Source organism: Scyliorhinus torazame, chromosome 9 (assembly GCF_047496885.1).
Source record: "Scyliorhinus torazame isolate Kashiwa2021f chromosome 9, sScyTor2.1, whole genome shotgun sequence".
NCBI classification, from domain to species: Eukaryota; Metazoa; Chordata; class Chondrichthyes; order Carcharhiniformes; family Scyliorhinidae; genus Scyliorhinus; species Scyliorhinus torazame.
The window spans coordinates 229,130,089-229,148,686 of NC_092715.1; the positions used below are offsets into that span (position 1 = coordinate 229,130,089).

Here is an 18,598-nt window from a genome sequence, read left to right on the forward strand (position 1 = left end):
CCCATACACTGATTTACTGCCTTTCGTTTCCAAATTTTCTCCCTTCTGAATCTATTCCCAGGTCCCCAGTCCCTGCCAAGCTAATTTAAGCTTTCTCCAACAGGACTAGCAAAACTCCCTGTGAAGGTATTGGGCCCAGCCCTGGTTAAGTGCAACCTGTCTGGCTTGTACAAATCCTACATTCCCCTGGAACGGTTCAATGTCTCAGAAATGTCCCACTCCACCATCTCTCCAGTCATTTAACTAGCGCATTGCACAAGGAGTAAAACAGATAACGGACAGTATTCTCCAGTTGGCGACGTCAAAATTGTGTTCGTCGATCGGCCAGAGAATCGACGTTCGTGCCGAAATTGGGGGCGGTGCCGCTTTTGTGATGCTCCGCCCCCTCCAAGTGGCGTACTGTAGGAGTACGGCGCACGCCGTATCGACGGCCTCAAGACGTTGCCGGAGGTCCTCCCCCCGATGCTCCCGGTCTTCCTTGACTGCCTGGAAGTTACCTCGCTGCGTGCACTCTCTTCAGCTGCAACAGGTGACCACATCCAGAAACATGTTATCCACAAAACTGGCTGCCTCACTGATGCCCCCATAGTGACTGAAGCCACTGGTCAAATCTAAAAGCTTGAGCTGCTCGAGCTGGAGACACTTCCTACATAGTTGGTCACCCAGACCACGAGGCATGTCCAGGATTTTCCACCCTGCGCTAGGTGTGCATTTCACGGGCCGAGGTTCCCTGCCGTGCTTTTACTTTCCACACTATTAACTAGAAACAATAACCAGCTACTTTCCCTGATCACTATAGCTGTTTTGTACATGAATTTGATGTTTGTGATTTTGCTGGAGACTCTCTCCCTCTTCTTAATTCCTTGGTCATTGTGCTCAGTCTCGAATCTGGACCACCAGAACTGAGAGCGTACAATCACCAGAAAAACCCAAACAGGCTTGGGTATGTTTCTGGAGAATACAGAAGGCCGAGTGGTGACCTGCTAGAGATATCTCCGATTATGAAAGGGTTTATTAAGGTCCACTTTAGGGGGGCCAAAACCAGGGACCATATAAGTCCAACATGATCACTAATAAATTAATAAAACATTCAAGAGAAATGTCTTTACCCAAAGAATAGTGGGAACGTGGAATTCATTGCCACAGTAGTTTCATAGATTATCATAGAATTTACAGTGCAGAAGGAGGCCATTCGGCCCATCGAGTTTGCACCGGCTCTTGGAAAGAGCACGCTACCCAAGGTCAATACCTCCACCCTATCCCCATAACCCCACCCAACACTAAGGGCAATTTTGGACACTAAGGGCAATTTATCATGGCCAATCCACCTAACCTGCACATCTTTGGACTGTGGGAGGAAACCGGAGCACCCGGAGGAAACCCACGCACACACGGGGAGGATGTGCAGACTCCGCACAGACAGTGACCCAAGTCGGAATCGAACCTGGGACCCTGGAGCTGTGAAGCAATTGTGCTATCCACAAGGCTACCGTGACCGTTGAGTCAAATAACAAAGATATCTTTAAGAGGAAGTTATTGAAACACATAACACATAAACATTGCTGATTGGTTAGATGAAGGCAAATGGAATAAGGATTGTACAGAGAATAACACTGAAATGGATCACTTGGGCTTCATGGCCTATCTCTCTGCTTTAAGCACTCCATAATTATTTATGATACTCAAAGGAAAAAAGATAAATATTCACCAGCAAACCATTCAAGGATCCCTTAGCTTTTCAAACAGGGTTAAAGGGTTAAGATGGCCCTAACAGTGTTTCTCGCATGACAGTTGCATGGTTTGAAGTTTGTATCCTTTGTGTCCAACCTTTTAGGTTTGTTCCAAGGCGGAACATATGGGGAAAGTTGTGTAATGATAGAATAAATCCCTTACAATTGATAACTGCTCCTGGTTAGTTTGGGGTTACTTAGATTAGCACCTGTTACAATCACTGGCATCCTGTGGGAAGCCAAAATAAGATGTAAATGAGCGCATGTTCATTCTCCCGAGTGTCGTGTATATCTCTGAGTTCAGGACAATCTATCTGTCAGACACCTTATACAGGCCTATGTAGCTGTCCGTGAGAGCCTCCTTGTGTCTCCAGTAGCCTGGAAAGAGCTGGAAACAAAGAAGTTGAGGGTAGTAGTCTTCTTTTGTGAGGCTGCAGAGTTCTGCAACCACCTGATTTGACAATTTTAGCCTTCAAATCACTGGTTCTCCAACAAGATGAACGTTTATCTGTACCCCCTGCTATGTGGATAGAGCTTGCTGCGATCTTCTTTCCAGAGCACTGAATCTTTATTCCAGATAACGGCAAGACCAATCTCCGTTCAACCAGTGACTTTCTTGAGGCGCCCATGTTAATGATAATTATCATTATTATCACATTAACACTGCAATGAAGTTACTCTGAAAAGCCCCTAGTCGCCACATTCCAGCGCCGGTTCGCGTCACCGAGGGAGAATTCAGAATGTCCAAATTACCTAACGGCACGTCTTTTGTGACTTTTGGGTGGAAACCGGAACGCCCGGAGGAAACCCACTCGGGCACGGGGAAAACGTGCAGACTCCATACAGAGAGCGACCCAAGCCGGGAATCGAACCTGGGATCCTGGCGCTGTGAAGCAACAGTATTACCCACTGTGCTACCATGCCGCCAACACCAATTCAATTCAATTTGGTGTTTGAATTTTAATGTTTATAAAGCTCCATTTTTCCACAGCAGGTCACTTAGCTATCTTGATAATTGTTGTAATTAAAATGGTGATTGGTGTGTATGCATTGAGTTGACATTGGGTTATGTAAATTTTAATTCTCCCCTGCCCTCCATCCCCGTCCCCCAGCTCCTGCTGCCTTTCACAGGCGAGTAGTATGATGTGTTTTTCATGTGCTCTCCAACCTGTGTTTTATCGACCACGTCTCCTTGTTCAGAAACACTGCACGTGGACGCCCAGAGGCACATGAAGTTACTTGAAAACTACGGGTGAAAGTTAGACTGCAAGTCTCTCCAAGGGCTATATAACATCTGTGTTAAAGAGAACGAGATTCTCCAATGGGATTACTTACAAAAAGTTATTATGTTGTTTTATCCAGGTATCTGAAGGACATATGCGTGAATTGGATCCATCAATAATCAATGTGGTCGACCTAGATGTGCCATCTGACAGCTTGATGTTCACTATAAGCCAGCAACCTTACCACGGAATGATCATGAATGGAATGTATGGAAACAATGTTGTTCAATACAAACGACTAATCCACAGTCATGATAAGCTCACTGTGCTTGACTTCACAATGGATCAACTGAAGCACGGTATTTATAATTGCAATGTTATAGAATGAAAAGGAATACTGCGTGAAAATAAAAAGCAGAGGTCATGAGCCCGAATTTATTTGGAAGCAAGGAGGGAAAAAAGGAAAACGTAAAGGTTACAGAGGAACTTTACCAGTATGTTAACAGGGATGAGAGCCATGAGTTAGGGACAGATATTTCAAAAGCTAGGACCGTTCACCGAAGAATAGAATAGGTAAAGAGACAACCAATAGAGGACTATAGATACTATGGAGGCCAATCAAAATTTCCAAGATGGAGAGGTTTTGGTAGAGTAAACACACTCCAGAAACACACAATGATTCACCATAATTGAAGATCATAGATTCAAATTCATTACAAAGTCTCTAGAAATGAGTGAGGAGATTTGTTTTCAACTCGGGCTTGATGAGATCTAGACCATTCTGCCTGAAAATGTAATGGGAGCTGATTCCATAAATAATTTTCAAAGGATGTTGGACAGGTGGTTGAGGATAGAGTCACAGAGTTTTTATAGCACGGAAAGAGGCCCTCAGGCCCATCATGCCTGCGCCAGCCATCAATCATCTATCTACTCTAATCCCATTCACTTGGCCCGCAGCTTTGTATGCGATGGCATTTCAATTGCTCATCTGTTGTGCGAGTTCCCACCTCTACCACCATTTCAGGCAGTGAGTTCCAGATTCCAACCACCCTCTGGGTGAAAAAGTTTTTCTTCAGATCTCCTCGAAATCCCCTGCCTATTGTCATGATATTCAAACACACACATCATGATGGACACACTAACAGGCAAATCAGAGTACACAACACCACAACCAATCACAGACAAGAACACCAACCACATAAAAAGCACGAGCACGACACCTGGAGGTCAGTAGGTCTGGGGAGAAGGAAGCATGAAAGAGCTGTTGAAACACCACAAGCAGGGAGCCCCCCACGTGCAGAGTGCAAAGACCAAGTTGTAAATAGTGAGTTTAAATAAACAAGCGTTGTACCATATGCAACTGTGTTGGCTCTTCTGTGTGTTAGAACACCCAACACCACATGGTACAGGAGTGGATCGATACCTGCCTACCAACCTGCCATTCTGGACATGGACCACACCGGCAAACCGCAGCCGATGCAAGTCACGGGGAACCTAGGCACCAACTGGAAGCTCTACAGGCAGCGATTTGACCTGTACATCCGTGCCACCGAAAAACAGAATGTCTCGGATGATTCGAAGATTGCAATGCTCCTCTTCTACGCAGGCCCCCACCCAAATGATGTCTTTAATTCACTGGTGTTCGAGGAAGGCGAAAACCAGGCCAAATATGACACGGTCATCCTCAAAATGGACCAGCACTTTCAAACTGAAGTAAACGAAACTTTCGAAAGATACATCTTTCAGCAACGCCTGCAAGGTAAGGAGGAGCTTTTTCAACCCTTTTTGACGCACCTCCGGATTCTGGCGCAGTCCTGCGGTTACGGCACCACCACAGAGTCCATGATCAGGGACCAGATTGTTTTTGGCGTTGCCTCCAGTGGCCTACGCCAGCAGCTTCTTAAAATAAAGAGCCTCACCTTAGCGTCTGCTGTGGAAGCCTGTGTCCTCCATGAGAATGCTGCCTGCCGTTTTGCCCGATTTCAGGCGTCCGAGTTGGCACGGAGGGGGTCCCCAGCCGTCGAATCGGCAAGCCAGGCCGCCCACGACGTTGAACGCATCCAGGCCGTCGATTTCTTCCCGCCCCACGGCCCGGACGACAGCGGCCGCTTCCCGCGCTTTTCGCGGTCTCCCGCGCAGGTGCGCGCCAAGAATAACGGCCACAACGAGGGACGCACTGCGCAGGCGCGCCCACCGCAAGATCGCACTGCGCATGCGCAGTGGCGCAACGAACGCCGTGACGTCATGACGTGCAGCAAGTGTGGAGGTCTACACTTAAAAGGGCAATGTCCTGCAAAATACCAACAGTGCAACAGATGTGCCATGATAGGCCACTACGCAGCCCGCTGTCGTGCGGCTCAACCCATGGATCCGGCGCATCCTCGACAACCTCGCACACGAGTCAGGACCGTCCAGCCCACGCATCAAGACTTCCAGTTAAGTGATGCAGATGACCAGGATGACTTCAGAGTTGCCGTCATTGATGTCAACAAGGTCAATGCCATCAATCCAGACGATGAGTGGTGTGCCACCCTGACGGTCAACCGATCGCGCGTCGCCTTCCGTCTGGACACCGGCGCATCCGCCAACCTGATTGCTTACTCTGCAGTCCAGGCCATGAAGGTCAAACCACTCATCACACCATCCCGGCTTAAGATGGTTGACTATAACGGGAACGTTATCCCGTCCGTAGGATCTTGCCAGCTACAGGTGACTCACAAGAGGTACACGGCCACACTCCCCTTCGAAGTTGTGGGCTCATCAAAGGACTCGTTACTGGGCGCACAAGCGTGTAAGGTCCTTCACCTGGTACAGCGCATCATGTCTCTCTCTCCAGATGAGATATCCGACTTCCCGGATGCTGAGTTCCACGCGAATCTCCATTCCCTCCTCGCTCACAACCAGGAGGTTTTTGAAGGCATGGGGACATTGCCACACACGTACAAGATTCGACTCAGACCGGACGCCATCCCTGTCGTTCACGCACCTCGCAGGGTTCCTGCGCCTCTCAAAGACCGCCTCAAGGCACAACTGCAGATTCTTCAGGACCAAGGGGTCCTATCCAAGGTCACGGAGCCCACGCCATGGGTCAGCTCCATGGTCTGTGTAAAGAAGCCCTCTGGCGAGCTCCGTATATGTATAGATCCAAAAGATCTGAACAACAACATCATGCGGGAACACTATCCCATCCCGAAACGAGAAGACCTCACCAGCGAGATGGCGCGAGCCAACATATTCACTAAATTGGATGCGTCCAAAGGATTCTGGCAGATCCAACTGGACCCGGCCAGCCGAAGACTATGCACATTCAACACCCCTTTTGGCAGATTCTGCTACAACCGGATGCCATTCGGCATCATTTCGGCATCTGAAGTATTCCACCGCATTATGGAGCAGATGATGGAAGGCATCGAAGGGGTACGTGTATATGTGGACGATATCATCATTTGGTCCACCACTCCGCAGGAACACATGCATCGTCTTCGACGTGTCTTCACCCGCATACGGCAAAATGGCCTGCGTCTCAACCGTGCGAAGTGTGCTTTCGGCCAGACGGAGCTGAAATTCCTCGGGGACCACATCTCAAGGTCCGGGGTCCGTCCCGATGCAGACAAGGTTAGCGCCATCACAGCCATGCCACGACCGGCTGACAAGAAGGCTGTCTTAAGATTCCTGGGCATGGTCAACTTCCTTGGGAAGTTCATTCCCAACCTGGCTTCTCATACAACAAACATGCGCCATCTCGTAAAAAAATCGACGGAATTCAACTGGCACCAGTCGCATCAGCAGGAATGGGAGGAGCTCAAGCACAAACTGGTCACGGCACCAGTGCTGGCCTTCTTTGACGCGACTCGCCCTACAAAGATCTCAACAGACGCCAGCCAATCTGGTATTGGAGCGGTACTCCTGCAAAAAGACAGCACGTCATCATGGGCCCCGGTTGCGTATGCCTCACGAGCCATGACCCCTACCGAACAGCGCTACGCGCAAATCGAAAAAGAATGCCTGGGCTTGTTAACTGGACTGGACAAGTTCCACGACTATGTGTATGGCCTGCCACGATTCACGGTCGAAACTGACCACCGCCCCCTGGTCAACATCATTAACAAAGACCTGAACGACATGACTCCTCGCCTCCAGCGCATCTTACTCAAACTCAGGAGGTACGATTTTGAACTGATCTACACTCCGGGGAAGGAACTCATAGTGGCGGACACTCTTTCCCGAGCAGTGAGCACACCACCAGATGCGGAGGGGTTCGTGCGTCAAATTGAGGCACACGTGACTCTGACAGCAGCAAATATGCCAGCTGATGATCCTTGTCTGGCCCACATACGCGCAGAGACGGCGACTGACCCTCTGCTGCAGCGAGTGATGCGCCACATGACGGAAGGGTGGCTAAAAGGGCAGTGCCCCCAGTTTTATAATGTGCGAGATGATCTCACCAATATAGACGGGGTCCTTATGAAATCGCATAGGATCGTCATTCCACACAGTGTGCGCCAGATGATTCTTCGTCAACTACACGAAGGCCACTTGGGTGTCGAAAAATGCAGACGAAGGGCCCGGGCGGCGGTATATTGGCCGGGTATTAATGAAGACATAGCCAACATGGTGCTCAACTGCACAACCTGTCAGAGGTTTCAGCCGGCGCAACCTCCGGAAACACTTCTACCACACGAGATGGTGACGTCCCCCTGGGCGAAGGTGGGTGTTGACCTATTTCACGCGCTCGGCAGAGATTACATTGTTATTATAGACTACTTCTCAAACTACCCGGAAGTCATGCCTCTCCATGATCTGACGTCGTCCGCAGTCATTGGGGCCTGCAAGGAAACGTTTGCTCGCCATGGCATTCCAAGGACTGTCATGTCAGACAATGGACCTTGTTTTGCCAGCCGTGAATGGTCGTCCTTTGCCGCAGCATATGGTTTCACTCATGTGACATCCAGCCCTCTGCATCCACAATCGAACGGGAAGGCTGAAAAGGGTGTCCACATCGCAAAGCGGCTCCTGTGCAAGGCGGCTGATGCCGGATCGGACTTTAACCTTGCCTTGCTGGCCTATCGATCGGCCCCGTTATCCACGGGCCTCTCGCCAGCGCAGCTACTAATGGGTCGCTCCCTCAGGACGACGGTACCTTCCGTCCTGGCACCGACAACAGACCATGAGGCGGTTCTTCGGGACATGCAACTGCAGCGTGATCGCCAGAAAGGTCGGTACGACACACGAGCGACGGACCTGCCCCCCCTGTCCTCCGGAGACAAAGTACGCGTCCATCAACCGTATGGTGGCTGGTCAGCACCGGCCGAAGTCCTCCGACAAGTGGCTCCCCGCTCGTTCCTGGTTCGCATGCCGGATGGTTCCGTGCGTCGCCGCAATCGGCGCGCCCTTCGCCGACTTCCACGTTCACAGCCACACAACACGCCAGATCCTCAACAGGCTTCCGAGGATGACTTTGTGGAGCTGCCGCACATCACGCCCTTTCCATCGCCACCCATGGCCATGCCTGCACAGCAGCCGGTGGTTCTTGATCCACCCTTAAGGCGGTCAACCCGAATTCGTCGCAAACCCATTAGAATGGACTTATAATACAGTTCATATGTTTAATAAGTTGGACAATTTTACATGATAACCTGTTGTTGTTTATCGTTCCAGCTGTCGTCTGACTGGACAACTGTTCAAAATTTTTTTTCTTCTTCTCTCGTTCGCATTTCTGTTATGTTATGGTACAACTGGATTCATGTGACGCACTCGACATCGCCCCATGTACATAGTTCCGTCATAGACACATGCTGCACACGACACACACACACTCTTAGATGCACTCACGTCACGATCATATTTATTACCACGTAGGCACATATCTTTGTAAAAAGGGGGGATGTCATGATATTCAAACACACACATCATGATGGACACACTAACAGGCAAATCAGAGTACACAACACCACAACCAATCACAGACAAGAACACCAACCACATAAAAAGCACGAGCACGACACCTGGAGGTCAGTAGGTCTGGGGAGAAGGAAGCATGAAAGAGCTGTTGAAACACCACAAGCAGGGAGCCCCCCACGTGCAGAGTGCAAAGACCAAGTTGTAAATAGTGAGTTTAAATAAACAAGCGTTGTACCATATGCAACTGTGTTGGCTCTTCTGTGTGTTAGAACACCCAACACCACACCTATTACCTAAAATCTGTGTCCCCTGGTTATTGACCCATCTGCTAAGAACAAAGAACAATACAGTACAGGAACAGGCCCTTTGGCCCTCCAAGCCTGTACCGGTCATGATACCAACCTTTGCCAAAACCCTCAGCACTTCCTTGTGCCGTATCCCTCTATACCCATCCTATCCATGTGTTTGTCAATATGCCTTTTGAATGCCATTAATGTATCTGCAGCATTTTATACAGCTCCACCATTTAATTATTTTTTCCAGTTAAGGTCAATTTAGTGTGGCCAGCACACTTGCCTATCCTGGCAGGAGCAACACACAACTTTCAACAGACTGAACAAGTGCTCGAAGCTCTGCCGATGCTACAATAATTTGACGTTTGGATTCCCATACTTATATCAGCAGACACCTCCCAGCAAGGGCTTGGCGCAGTCTGCATCCATAATGGCAGACCAATAATCTTTGCTTCAAGAGCCCCCACTAACACGGCAACGCGTTATGCTCAGATCGAAAAAGAACTCCTTGCTTTAGTCATGTCAGAAATTTCATGACTTCATGTATGATTGACTTACTAATGTTAAAAATGATCAACAGCCACCCATAACTATTCTAAAGAAGCGTCCTCACAATGCATCTGCACGACAGCAGCGCATGACGCTAAATTTACAATGTTACAACCTCAGTATCATCTACATACTAAGGTGCGAGGGGCAAGGTTTAGACGAGATGTACGAGGTAAGTTTTTTATACAGAGGGTAGTGGATGCCTGGAACTCGCCGCCAGAGGAGGTGGTGGAAGCAGGGACGATAGGGACATTTTAGGGGCATCTTGACAAATACGTGAATAGGATGGGAATAGAGGGATACGGATCCCGGAAGTGGAGAAGATTTTAGTTTCGACGGGTAGCATGGTTGGCGCAGGCTTGGAGGGCCGAAGGGCCTGTTCCTGTGCTGTACCTTTCTTTGACGATGCCATTACTATTCCTGATTTCCATCCAAATGGATTCAACCTTATCCTCCATAGCACTGATGTCATCCCTTACTATTGCCCGGATGTCATCCTTAAATAACAGAGCTATACCATCCACTCTGTCCCTTCGAATAGTTTGATACCCTGGGATATTTAACTCCCAGTCGTGACCGTCCTTTAACCATGTTTCAATCATGGCCACTAAATCATAGTCATTCACGATGATTTGCGGCATCAACGCATTTACCTTATTCCGAATACTACGAACATTCAGGTAACGTACACTTATGTTTTCTTTTATACCTCTGTTTTGAATCTTAACACCTTGATCAGTAACCTCTCCTAAGTTATTTTTCCTCTTCACTTTTCTCCTAATTTTCTTTGTCGTTGAACCCATATCTTCATGTATCAACCTGCCGCGTCGCTTTCCATTTATGTTTTTATTTCCCGTTTTATTCCTTTTAGTATTACTGGGCCTATACGCTGAGCCCCCCTCAGTCACTGTACCTTGTACTGTCGCCCTTTTTGATTTTTGACTATGGCTTCTCTGCTTTACACTTTGCCCCGTACTGCCTTTTGTTTCTGTCCCTGTTTTACTACCTTCCGACTTCCTGCATCCCCCTGTCACATATTAGTTTAAAAACTCTCCAACCGCTCTAGCAAATAACCCCCCCCCAAGGACATCAGTTCCAGTCCTGCCCATTGTAACCCATCCAGTTTGTACAGGTCCCACCTCCCCCAGAACTGGTCCCAATGCCCCAGGAATCTGAAACCCTCCCCCTGACACCATCCCTTCAGCCACGTATTCATCCTATGTATCCTGTCATTTCTACTCTGACTAGCACATGGCACTGGTAGTAATCCTGAGATCACTACCTTCGAGGTCCCATTTCTTAACTTCCTTCCTCGCTCTCTGTATTCTGCTTTTAGGACCTCATCCCATTTTTTTATCTATGACGTTTGTACCGATGTGTACCACAACCACTGGCTGTTCACCCTCCCCCTCCAGAATGTCCTGTACCCACTCCGAGACATCCTTGACCCTAGCACCAGGGAGGCAACATAGCATTCTGGAGTCTCGTTTGCAGCCACAGAAACGCCTGTCTATTCCCCTTACAATTGAATCCCCTATAACTATTGCACTGTCACGCTTATCACCCCTCCCCTCTGCAGCAGAATCAACCGTGGTGCCACGAGTTTGGCTGTTGCTGTTTTCCCCTGAGAGGCCATTCCCCTCAACAGTATCCAAAGCGGTATATTTGTTCTGCAGGGGAATGGCCACAGGGGATTCCTGCACTACCTGCCTCGCTCTCTTGCTCTGTCTGGTGGTCACCCATTCCTTTCCTGCCCGCCGAGTCTGAGACTGCAGTGTGACCACGTCTCTATCCATGCTATCCACGCTGCTCTCCGACTCGCGGATGCTCCACAGTGTCTCCAGCCACCGCTCCAGCTCAATTCGAGCTTCCAGGAGCTGTAACTGGAGACACTTCCTGCACACATGCCTGGGGACTGGAACTGTCTCCAGCCTGCCACATGGAGCAAGAGGAGCAAACCATGCCTTGGACCTGTCCTGTCATGATTTATTCCTTTAAACTAAACTTTTGAAATTAAACTTTAGAAAAATGTTTTTGTGTCGGATTATATCCAATCACCTGTATACTGCTTAATTAGCTTTATCCCTTGGTATTTATCTTGCTTGATCAGACAACAAATTAAAAAGTTATTTAATTGAAATTTAAAAAGTAATTTAAATCAACTTAAAAATAGTAATTTAAATCAACCCAAAATAGTTATTTTAGTGAGATTAAAAAATTAAAAAATAGCAATTCAAATCATCTTAAAAATAGTAGTTTAAATTAAATTAAAACTAGTAACTCCACAAATCTTCAAATTTAGCCCATTCTGCCTTTCAGCCAATCAGGACACAGTCTCCTAAAAACTTTACCGGGTTTTTTTCAATTTTGAAATAAACAAACAGACAAGCCGCTGTCCTACCCACAGCAGTGTCCTGCGCAGGTCCGCTCCTCTCTGCTCAGCCTCGAGCCTGGCGCTGCCTTTATCCTCTCCCCTGCAGCAGTGTCCCGCGCAGGTCCGCTCCTCTCTGCTCAGCCTTGAGCCTGGCGCTGCCTTTATCCTCTCCCCTGCAGCAGTGTCCCGCGCAGGTCCGCTCCTCTCTGCTCAGCCTTGAGACTGGCGCTGCCTTTATCCTCTCCCCTGCAGCAGTGTCCTGCGCAGGTCCGCTCCTCACTGCTCAGCCCCGAGCCTGGCGCTGCCTTTATCCTCTCCCCTGCAGCAGTGTCCTGCGCAGGTCCGCTCCTCACTGCTCAGCCCCGAGCCTGGCGCTGCCTTTATCCTCTCCCCTGCAGCAGTGTCCCACGCAGGTCCGCTCCTCACTGCTCAGCCCCGAGCCTGGCGCTGCCTTTATCCTCTCCCCTGCAGCAGTGTCCCGCGCAGGTCCGCTCCTCTCTGCTCAGCCTCGAGCCTGGCGCTGCCTTTATCCTCTCCCCTGCAGCAGTGTCCCGCACAGGTCCACAGGGCTGGTTTTAAAAGCAGACCAAGGCAGGCCAGCAGCACAGTTCAATTCCCGAACCAGCCTCCCCGAACAGGCACCGGAATATGGCGACTCGGGGCTTTTCACAGTAACTTCATTTGAAGCCTACTTGTGACAAGCGATTTTCATTTGGCTGGTTTAGCACACTGGACTAAATTGCTGGCTTTTAAAGCAGACCAAGGCAGGCCAGCAGCACGGTTCAATTCCCGTACCAGCCTCCCCAAACAGGCGCTGGAATGTGGCGACTAGGGGCTTTTCACAGTAACTTCATTTGAAGCCTACTTGTGACAATAAGCGATTTTCATTTCCTCTCTGCTCAGCCTCGAGCCTGGCGCTGCCTTTATCCTCTCCCCTGCAGCAGTGTCCCACGCAGGTCCGCTCCTCTCTGCTCAGCCTCGAGCCTGGCGCTGCCTTTATCCTCTCCCCTGCAGCAGTGTCCCGCGCAGGTCCGCTCCTCTCCGCTAAGACCTGAGCCTGGCGCTGCCTTTATCCTCTCCCCTGCAGCAGTGTCCCGCGCAGGTCCGCTCCTCTCTGCTCCCGGAAGGTAAATGAAGGCCTCGAGCCTTGTGCTGCCATTATCCTCTCCCCTGGAGCAGTGTCCTGCGCAGGTCCGCTCCTCACTGCTCAGCCCCGAGCCTGGCGCTGCCTTTATCCTCTCCCCTGCAGCAGTGTCCTGCGCAGGTCCGCTCCTCACTGCTCAGCCCCGAGCCTGGCGCTGCCTTTATCCTCTCCCCTGCAGCAGTGTCCCGCGCAGGTCCGCTCCTCTCTGCTCAGCCTCGAGCCTGGCGCTGCCTTTATCCTCTCCCCTGCAGCAGTGTCCCGCGCAGGTCAACAGGGCTGGTTTTAAAAGCAGACCAAGGCAGGCCAGCAGCACAGTTCAATTCCCGAACCAGCCTCCCCGAACAGGCACCGGAATATGGCGACTAGGGGCTTTTCACAGTAACTTCATTTGAAGCCTACTTGTGACAAGCGATTTGCATTTGGCTGGTTTAGCACACTGGACTAAATTGCTGGCTTTTAAAGCAGACCAAGGCAGGCCAGCAGCACGGTTCAATTCCCGTACCAGCCTCCCCAAACAGGCGCTGGAATGTGGCGACTAGGGGCTTTTCACAGTAACTTCATTTGAAGCCTACTTGTGACAATAAGCGATTTTCATTTCCTCTCTGCTCAGCCTCGAGCCTGGCGCTGCCTTTATCCTCTCCCCTGCAGCAGTGTCCCACGCAGGTCCGCTCCTCTCTGCTCAGCCTCGAGCCTGGCGCTGCCTTTATCCTCTCCCCTGCAGCAGTGTCCCGCGCAGGTCCGCTCCTCTCTGCTCCCGGAAGGTAAATGAAGGCCTCGAGCCTTGTGCTGCCATTATCCTCTCCCCTGGAGCAGTGTCCTGCGCAGGTCCGCTCCTCTCTGCTCCCGGAAGGTAAGATACATAGAGAGCTAACAGCCTGATGTTCTGTATTTGCGGAAAGACTTGATATTCAACAAGGTTTTGGTTCAACTGCACTCCAAAGCTTTTCCTTCCCCACTATATTTTCTGAGTCCTTTTCATCAGTCAAAAAGAACTAAAAACTGCCACTCATCTTATTGATGCTTCCAAGTAATTATATTCAGCAACAAGATCTTCTCTCTTTGAATGATGATTCCTGATGCTCCTGACACAGTCTCATGCCTGGTGTCCCTTTAAATGGATGCACAAGCCTCCTATGTACCATGTTTTAAAAGTGGGCAGGAGTTATGAACCACTGGCTCCTGACACGGCCTCCCACCCACTGCTGGGGTGTGTAAAATTCAGTCCATTGAGTGTAAAAGCTCTTCTGATCCTAAATCAGGTAGGCCTGAGCTACAGTTGTGGTCAATTCAGGCCACTATAAATTCAGAAGAATGTTCAGCTTGAGAAGGCTGCATGAAGGGTGATTGTACTTTTTAGAGCAGAAAACTACTGCAGGTTTTTCAAATTACGCTGCGTTTTGATCGAGTGATGGGCATGATTTTGATTTTATTCGCAGGAGGGAAAGAAACAAAAGAACACAAATTTAACTAGAGGGGAGATGAGGAGAACGTTTGTTTTCTACAGCTAGTTATTTTGATCTGCAATATAGACCAGTAAGCCTAACATCGGTAGTGGGGAAAATTCTTGAATCCATTATCAAGAAGTTTACAGCGGAACATTTAGAAAGCAGTGGCAGGATTAGTCAGAGTCAGCATGGATTTATGAAGGGGAAATCATGCTTGATAAATCTGTTGGAATTCTTTGAAGATGTAACCAGTACAGTTGACAAGGGGGAGCCAGTCGATGTGGCGTTTGACAAAGTCCCGCATAAGAGATTAGTGTGCAAAATTAAAGCGCATGGGATTAGGGGAAGTGGATTGAGGTGGATAGAAAACTGGATGGCAGCGAGGAAACCAAGAGAAGGAATTAATGCGTCCTTTTCGAATTGGCAGGCAGTAACTAGTGGATTGCCACAGAGATTGGTGCTGGGAACCCAGTTATTTACAATATATATTAATGATTTAGATGAGGGAATAAAATGTGACATCACAAAGTTTGCAGATGATACCAAGTTGGGTGGGAGGGTGAACTGTGATTAGGATACAGAGATCCTCCAGCAGGATCTGGACAGGTTGGGCAAGTGGACAAATCAATGGCAGATGCAGTATAATTTAGATAAGTAATAATAATAATCTTTTATTGTCACAAATATGAAGTTACTGTGAAAAGCTCCGAATCGCCACATTCCGACGCCTGTTTGGGTAAGCTGGTATGGGAATTTAAACTGCTGCTGGCCTTCTTCAGCATCACAAACCAGCTCTCTAGCCCAGTGAGCTAAACCAACCCTTAGTGTGAGGTTAATCACTTTGGACGCAAAAACGGGAAGGCAGATTACTACCTGAATGGTTGTACATTGGGAGTAGGGAGTGTGCCGCTAGCGGGACCTGGGTGTCCTTGTGCACCATTCGCTGAAGGTAAACATGTAGGTGCAGCAGGCGGTAAAGAAGGCTAATGGTATGTTGGCCTTCATTGTGCGAGTACAGAAGCAGGGACGTGTTGCTGTTGCTGCAATTATGCAGGGCTTTGATGAGGCCACACCTGGAATATTATGTGCCGTTTTGGTCTCCTTTTCTGAGGATGGATGTTCTTGCACTTGGGTCTGTAGCGTCATTATCTTCTGACACACAATCTTCAATAAGATGTTGAGTCCAGGTAGCCTCCAGGAAGATTTTGCAACAGCCTTGCTTCTGGTAAATGTGGTTTTGCTGAACCCATTTGGTCCCAATGTCAGGATCTTGAGACCCGAGTGAAAATCCAACCTAATGTGTCTGTAATGGCTTTTTGATCGACCTATCGGGCAACTGATCCTATATCAACCCTGGAAAGTTCTCTGGCAGTTGGAATGCTTCAGAAAATCATCTCGGCAAAGCTTCTCCATATTTTCCTGGCTCCACCACCTCTATCCCCATGTTCAAGGAGACCAGGAAAATCCAGCCCAATAGTGAGTGGCTTCCTCCTGTGCTGTGTGTTTCTATGATTCTGTGTGAAAAGGAGGTGGAGAAAGAACATATATGACAATTGATGGCATCTATATCTGAGAAAAGTAGGCCTGAATCTCATGCTCGTCGGGTTCGCATGATTGGCAGGCCCAGAGGCGGACAGTGGACACAATATGTGCTTCCAACCGCAATCAGACCCTGACCACGATTTCAGGCTGTTTGGCAAATTAACTGGCAGCCAGCGTGAAACACACGCTGAGAAAGGCTCAGCGCTGCCAGGTGCTAAGGGAAAGGTTCAAGCAGCAAGTGAAGTGAGGGTGAACATTTCCAGCAAACTCCCTGAAGGCTGACAGCTGGAACGGAGCTGCCTCAGGGGGCTGCAGTTCTGTATAAATGAAATCAGCTTTAAAACATTTGAAAAACTGTGTCTACATTGCAAATTCAAGCAACTGACTACAGTCCTTTTAGAACCTCAGCCCTCAAACATCTTTTATTTTTTATCGTCCCCTTTCCCAAACATGTTTGTTGTGAAAACCTGAAGACCGCCTGGTCATTTGGCCACATAGAATCACCACCTACTTAATGGAATTAATTGCCAGCTTAATTATCAGTGGACATGCTTCAGACTCCAAGGCATGCCTGCCAGTCATAATGTTGCTTGCACACACGATAGCATCGGGATCCATCCAATGTCTCCTTGCACGAGTTCATGCACTCCCAGGTCAGACAGGTATCTGCTCGAGCAACGTAAAATTCTGACTCTTATATTGCAACTCGTTTTTGTTTCTTCTGGAGGAATATGTTAATTTGCTGCTTTGCCCCCACTGTCCACTTGCAGGAATGACGTTGATGTACGTGCATGATGACTCTGAAACTATGACAGACAGTTTCGCCATTCAGCTGTCAGATGGCAAACACCAAGTCTGCAAAGTTATTTCAGTCACTATTCTTCCACTGAACGACGAGCCACCTTTACTGAGCAGGTATGTTTTCATAAGCTTCAACATAAAACTTCACAATTCCATTCATCACAATGTCATCGCAAAGTTGGCTGGGCAATATTGGCCAATAACTTCCATATTAAGGGGGTATGATGCGCGGGGAATCCCCCTTGGAAGTCCCCATGTAAGTTTTGTCTGGCAATTGTCCAGAAGTGTTAACTTCCTCCGGACAATTGCACTGGGCTGGGAAACCTCCGATAGGAGTGATTTAAATGTAACTTCGGATGGTTCTGCCAGTTTTGCCCTGATAGTTACTATGGTCCTGACGCCCCCCTCCCCCCCCAATCCTCCTGACCCAACACACTGCCTGCACCAAACCAACCCCAACTCCCGGTGTGCCCCACCCTCGCATCCCAGGCTGACCACTCACCCCCCACGCCTCCCGCTTTGTGGTCCGACAACCTCCCTCTCCCGTACTGACCCACCGCTTCCAGGCTGATCCACCAACACCCCCCCCCCCCCCCACCACCTCCACCCCCAGACTAATCTGGACTGAAGCCCCTTTACTAAACTGAACCCCCCCCTTCTAGTCTGACCCTGCCTCTCCCCCCCGCCCCTCCCCATCCCCCCACCCCACCCCCTCCGGACTGGCCCAAGCCCATCCCTGCGGTATGACCCACCCCCTCTCCCGGAGACACACCCACCCCCTCCCCAACTGACCTCCTCCTTTCCTGGACTGTCTCTTTCCTCTGGTCTGATCCTCCCCCACTCTCCGGTCCACCCCTCCCAGTCCAACCGCAACAGCCCCTCCTCCTCTCTGACCAAACTCCACCCAATGCCATATTTGGTCTGACCTGACCCGACTTTGCCTTTTCTTGTCCAACCTTCCTCCCAGCCCCCCTCTCAGGCCTGACCTGACCGCCCTCTCTTCGGGTCCAATCTGTACCTTTGCACCATCCGCATTGTCCCCAGTCACTCCCGACCCAAGCCCAGCCTTTCCAGTCCAACCTGACCCCTCCACCCGACCTGACCGTCATCCCACCACCTCTTCAGTCGGACTAAAACCACCCGCCGTTGTCTGAACCGCTTATGTTTCAATTGCCCCTTTCCACACATCCTTTACGGCAGCTAGTTCCGTAAAAAGGGAGAGTGACTTATTTGCGCCCAGTTGCTCCACGCCGCTGTTGTTGCACTCTCTCTCTCACACATATACACACACACACGCACGTACTTGCCTCACTCTCTCACACACATTCATGTCTCTCTATCACATTCACATACATTCACCCCCCCCCCCGCCCCCCCCAAAACACACATGCTCATCCTCCTCTTTGGAAGCCCAATTCCTCTTTTGCTGCTGGCTCCATTCTCAGCATCAAATCTTGCTGTTGGCTGCAGGTTTTTCTGCCCAGCCGAATGGTATAAATAAATTGGGCTAATCAGAGAAAAACCTCTCAGATCAGTGGATCTTCATTGACTGACCAGTCAGCCTATGAGAATTTAGTGCTCCAAGAGGCCTTGTTC

General features: G+C 49.4%; 1 protein-coding gene across 7 annotated transcripts in view; it reads left to right on the forward strand.

Annotated features, from left to right (window-relative positions):
• Positions 1-18,598, forward strand: part of frem1a (Fras1 related extracellular matrix 1a) — a 765,391-nt gene that overhangs the window by 566,870 nt on the left and 179,923 nt on the right. For all 7 annotated transcript variants that reach the window (XM_072517132.1, XM_072517134.1, XM_072517136.1 and 4 more), the window contains 2 exons: positions 3,093-3,312; positions 16,972-17,116. In XM_072517132.1, the coding sequence (XP_072373233.1) occupies positions 3,093-3,312; positions 16,972-17,116 (365 nt within the window). The remainder of the gene's footprint in view (positions 1-3,092; positions 3,313-16,971; positions 17,117-18,598) is intronic.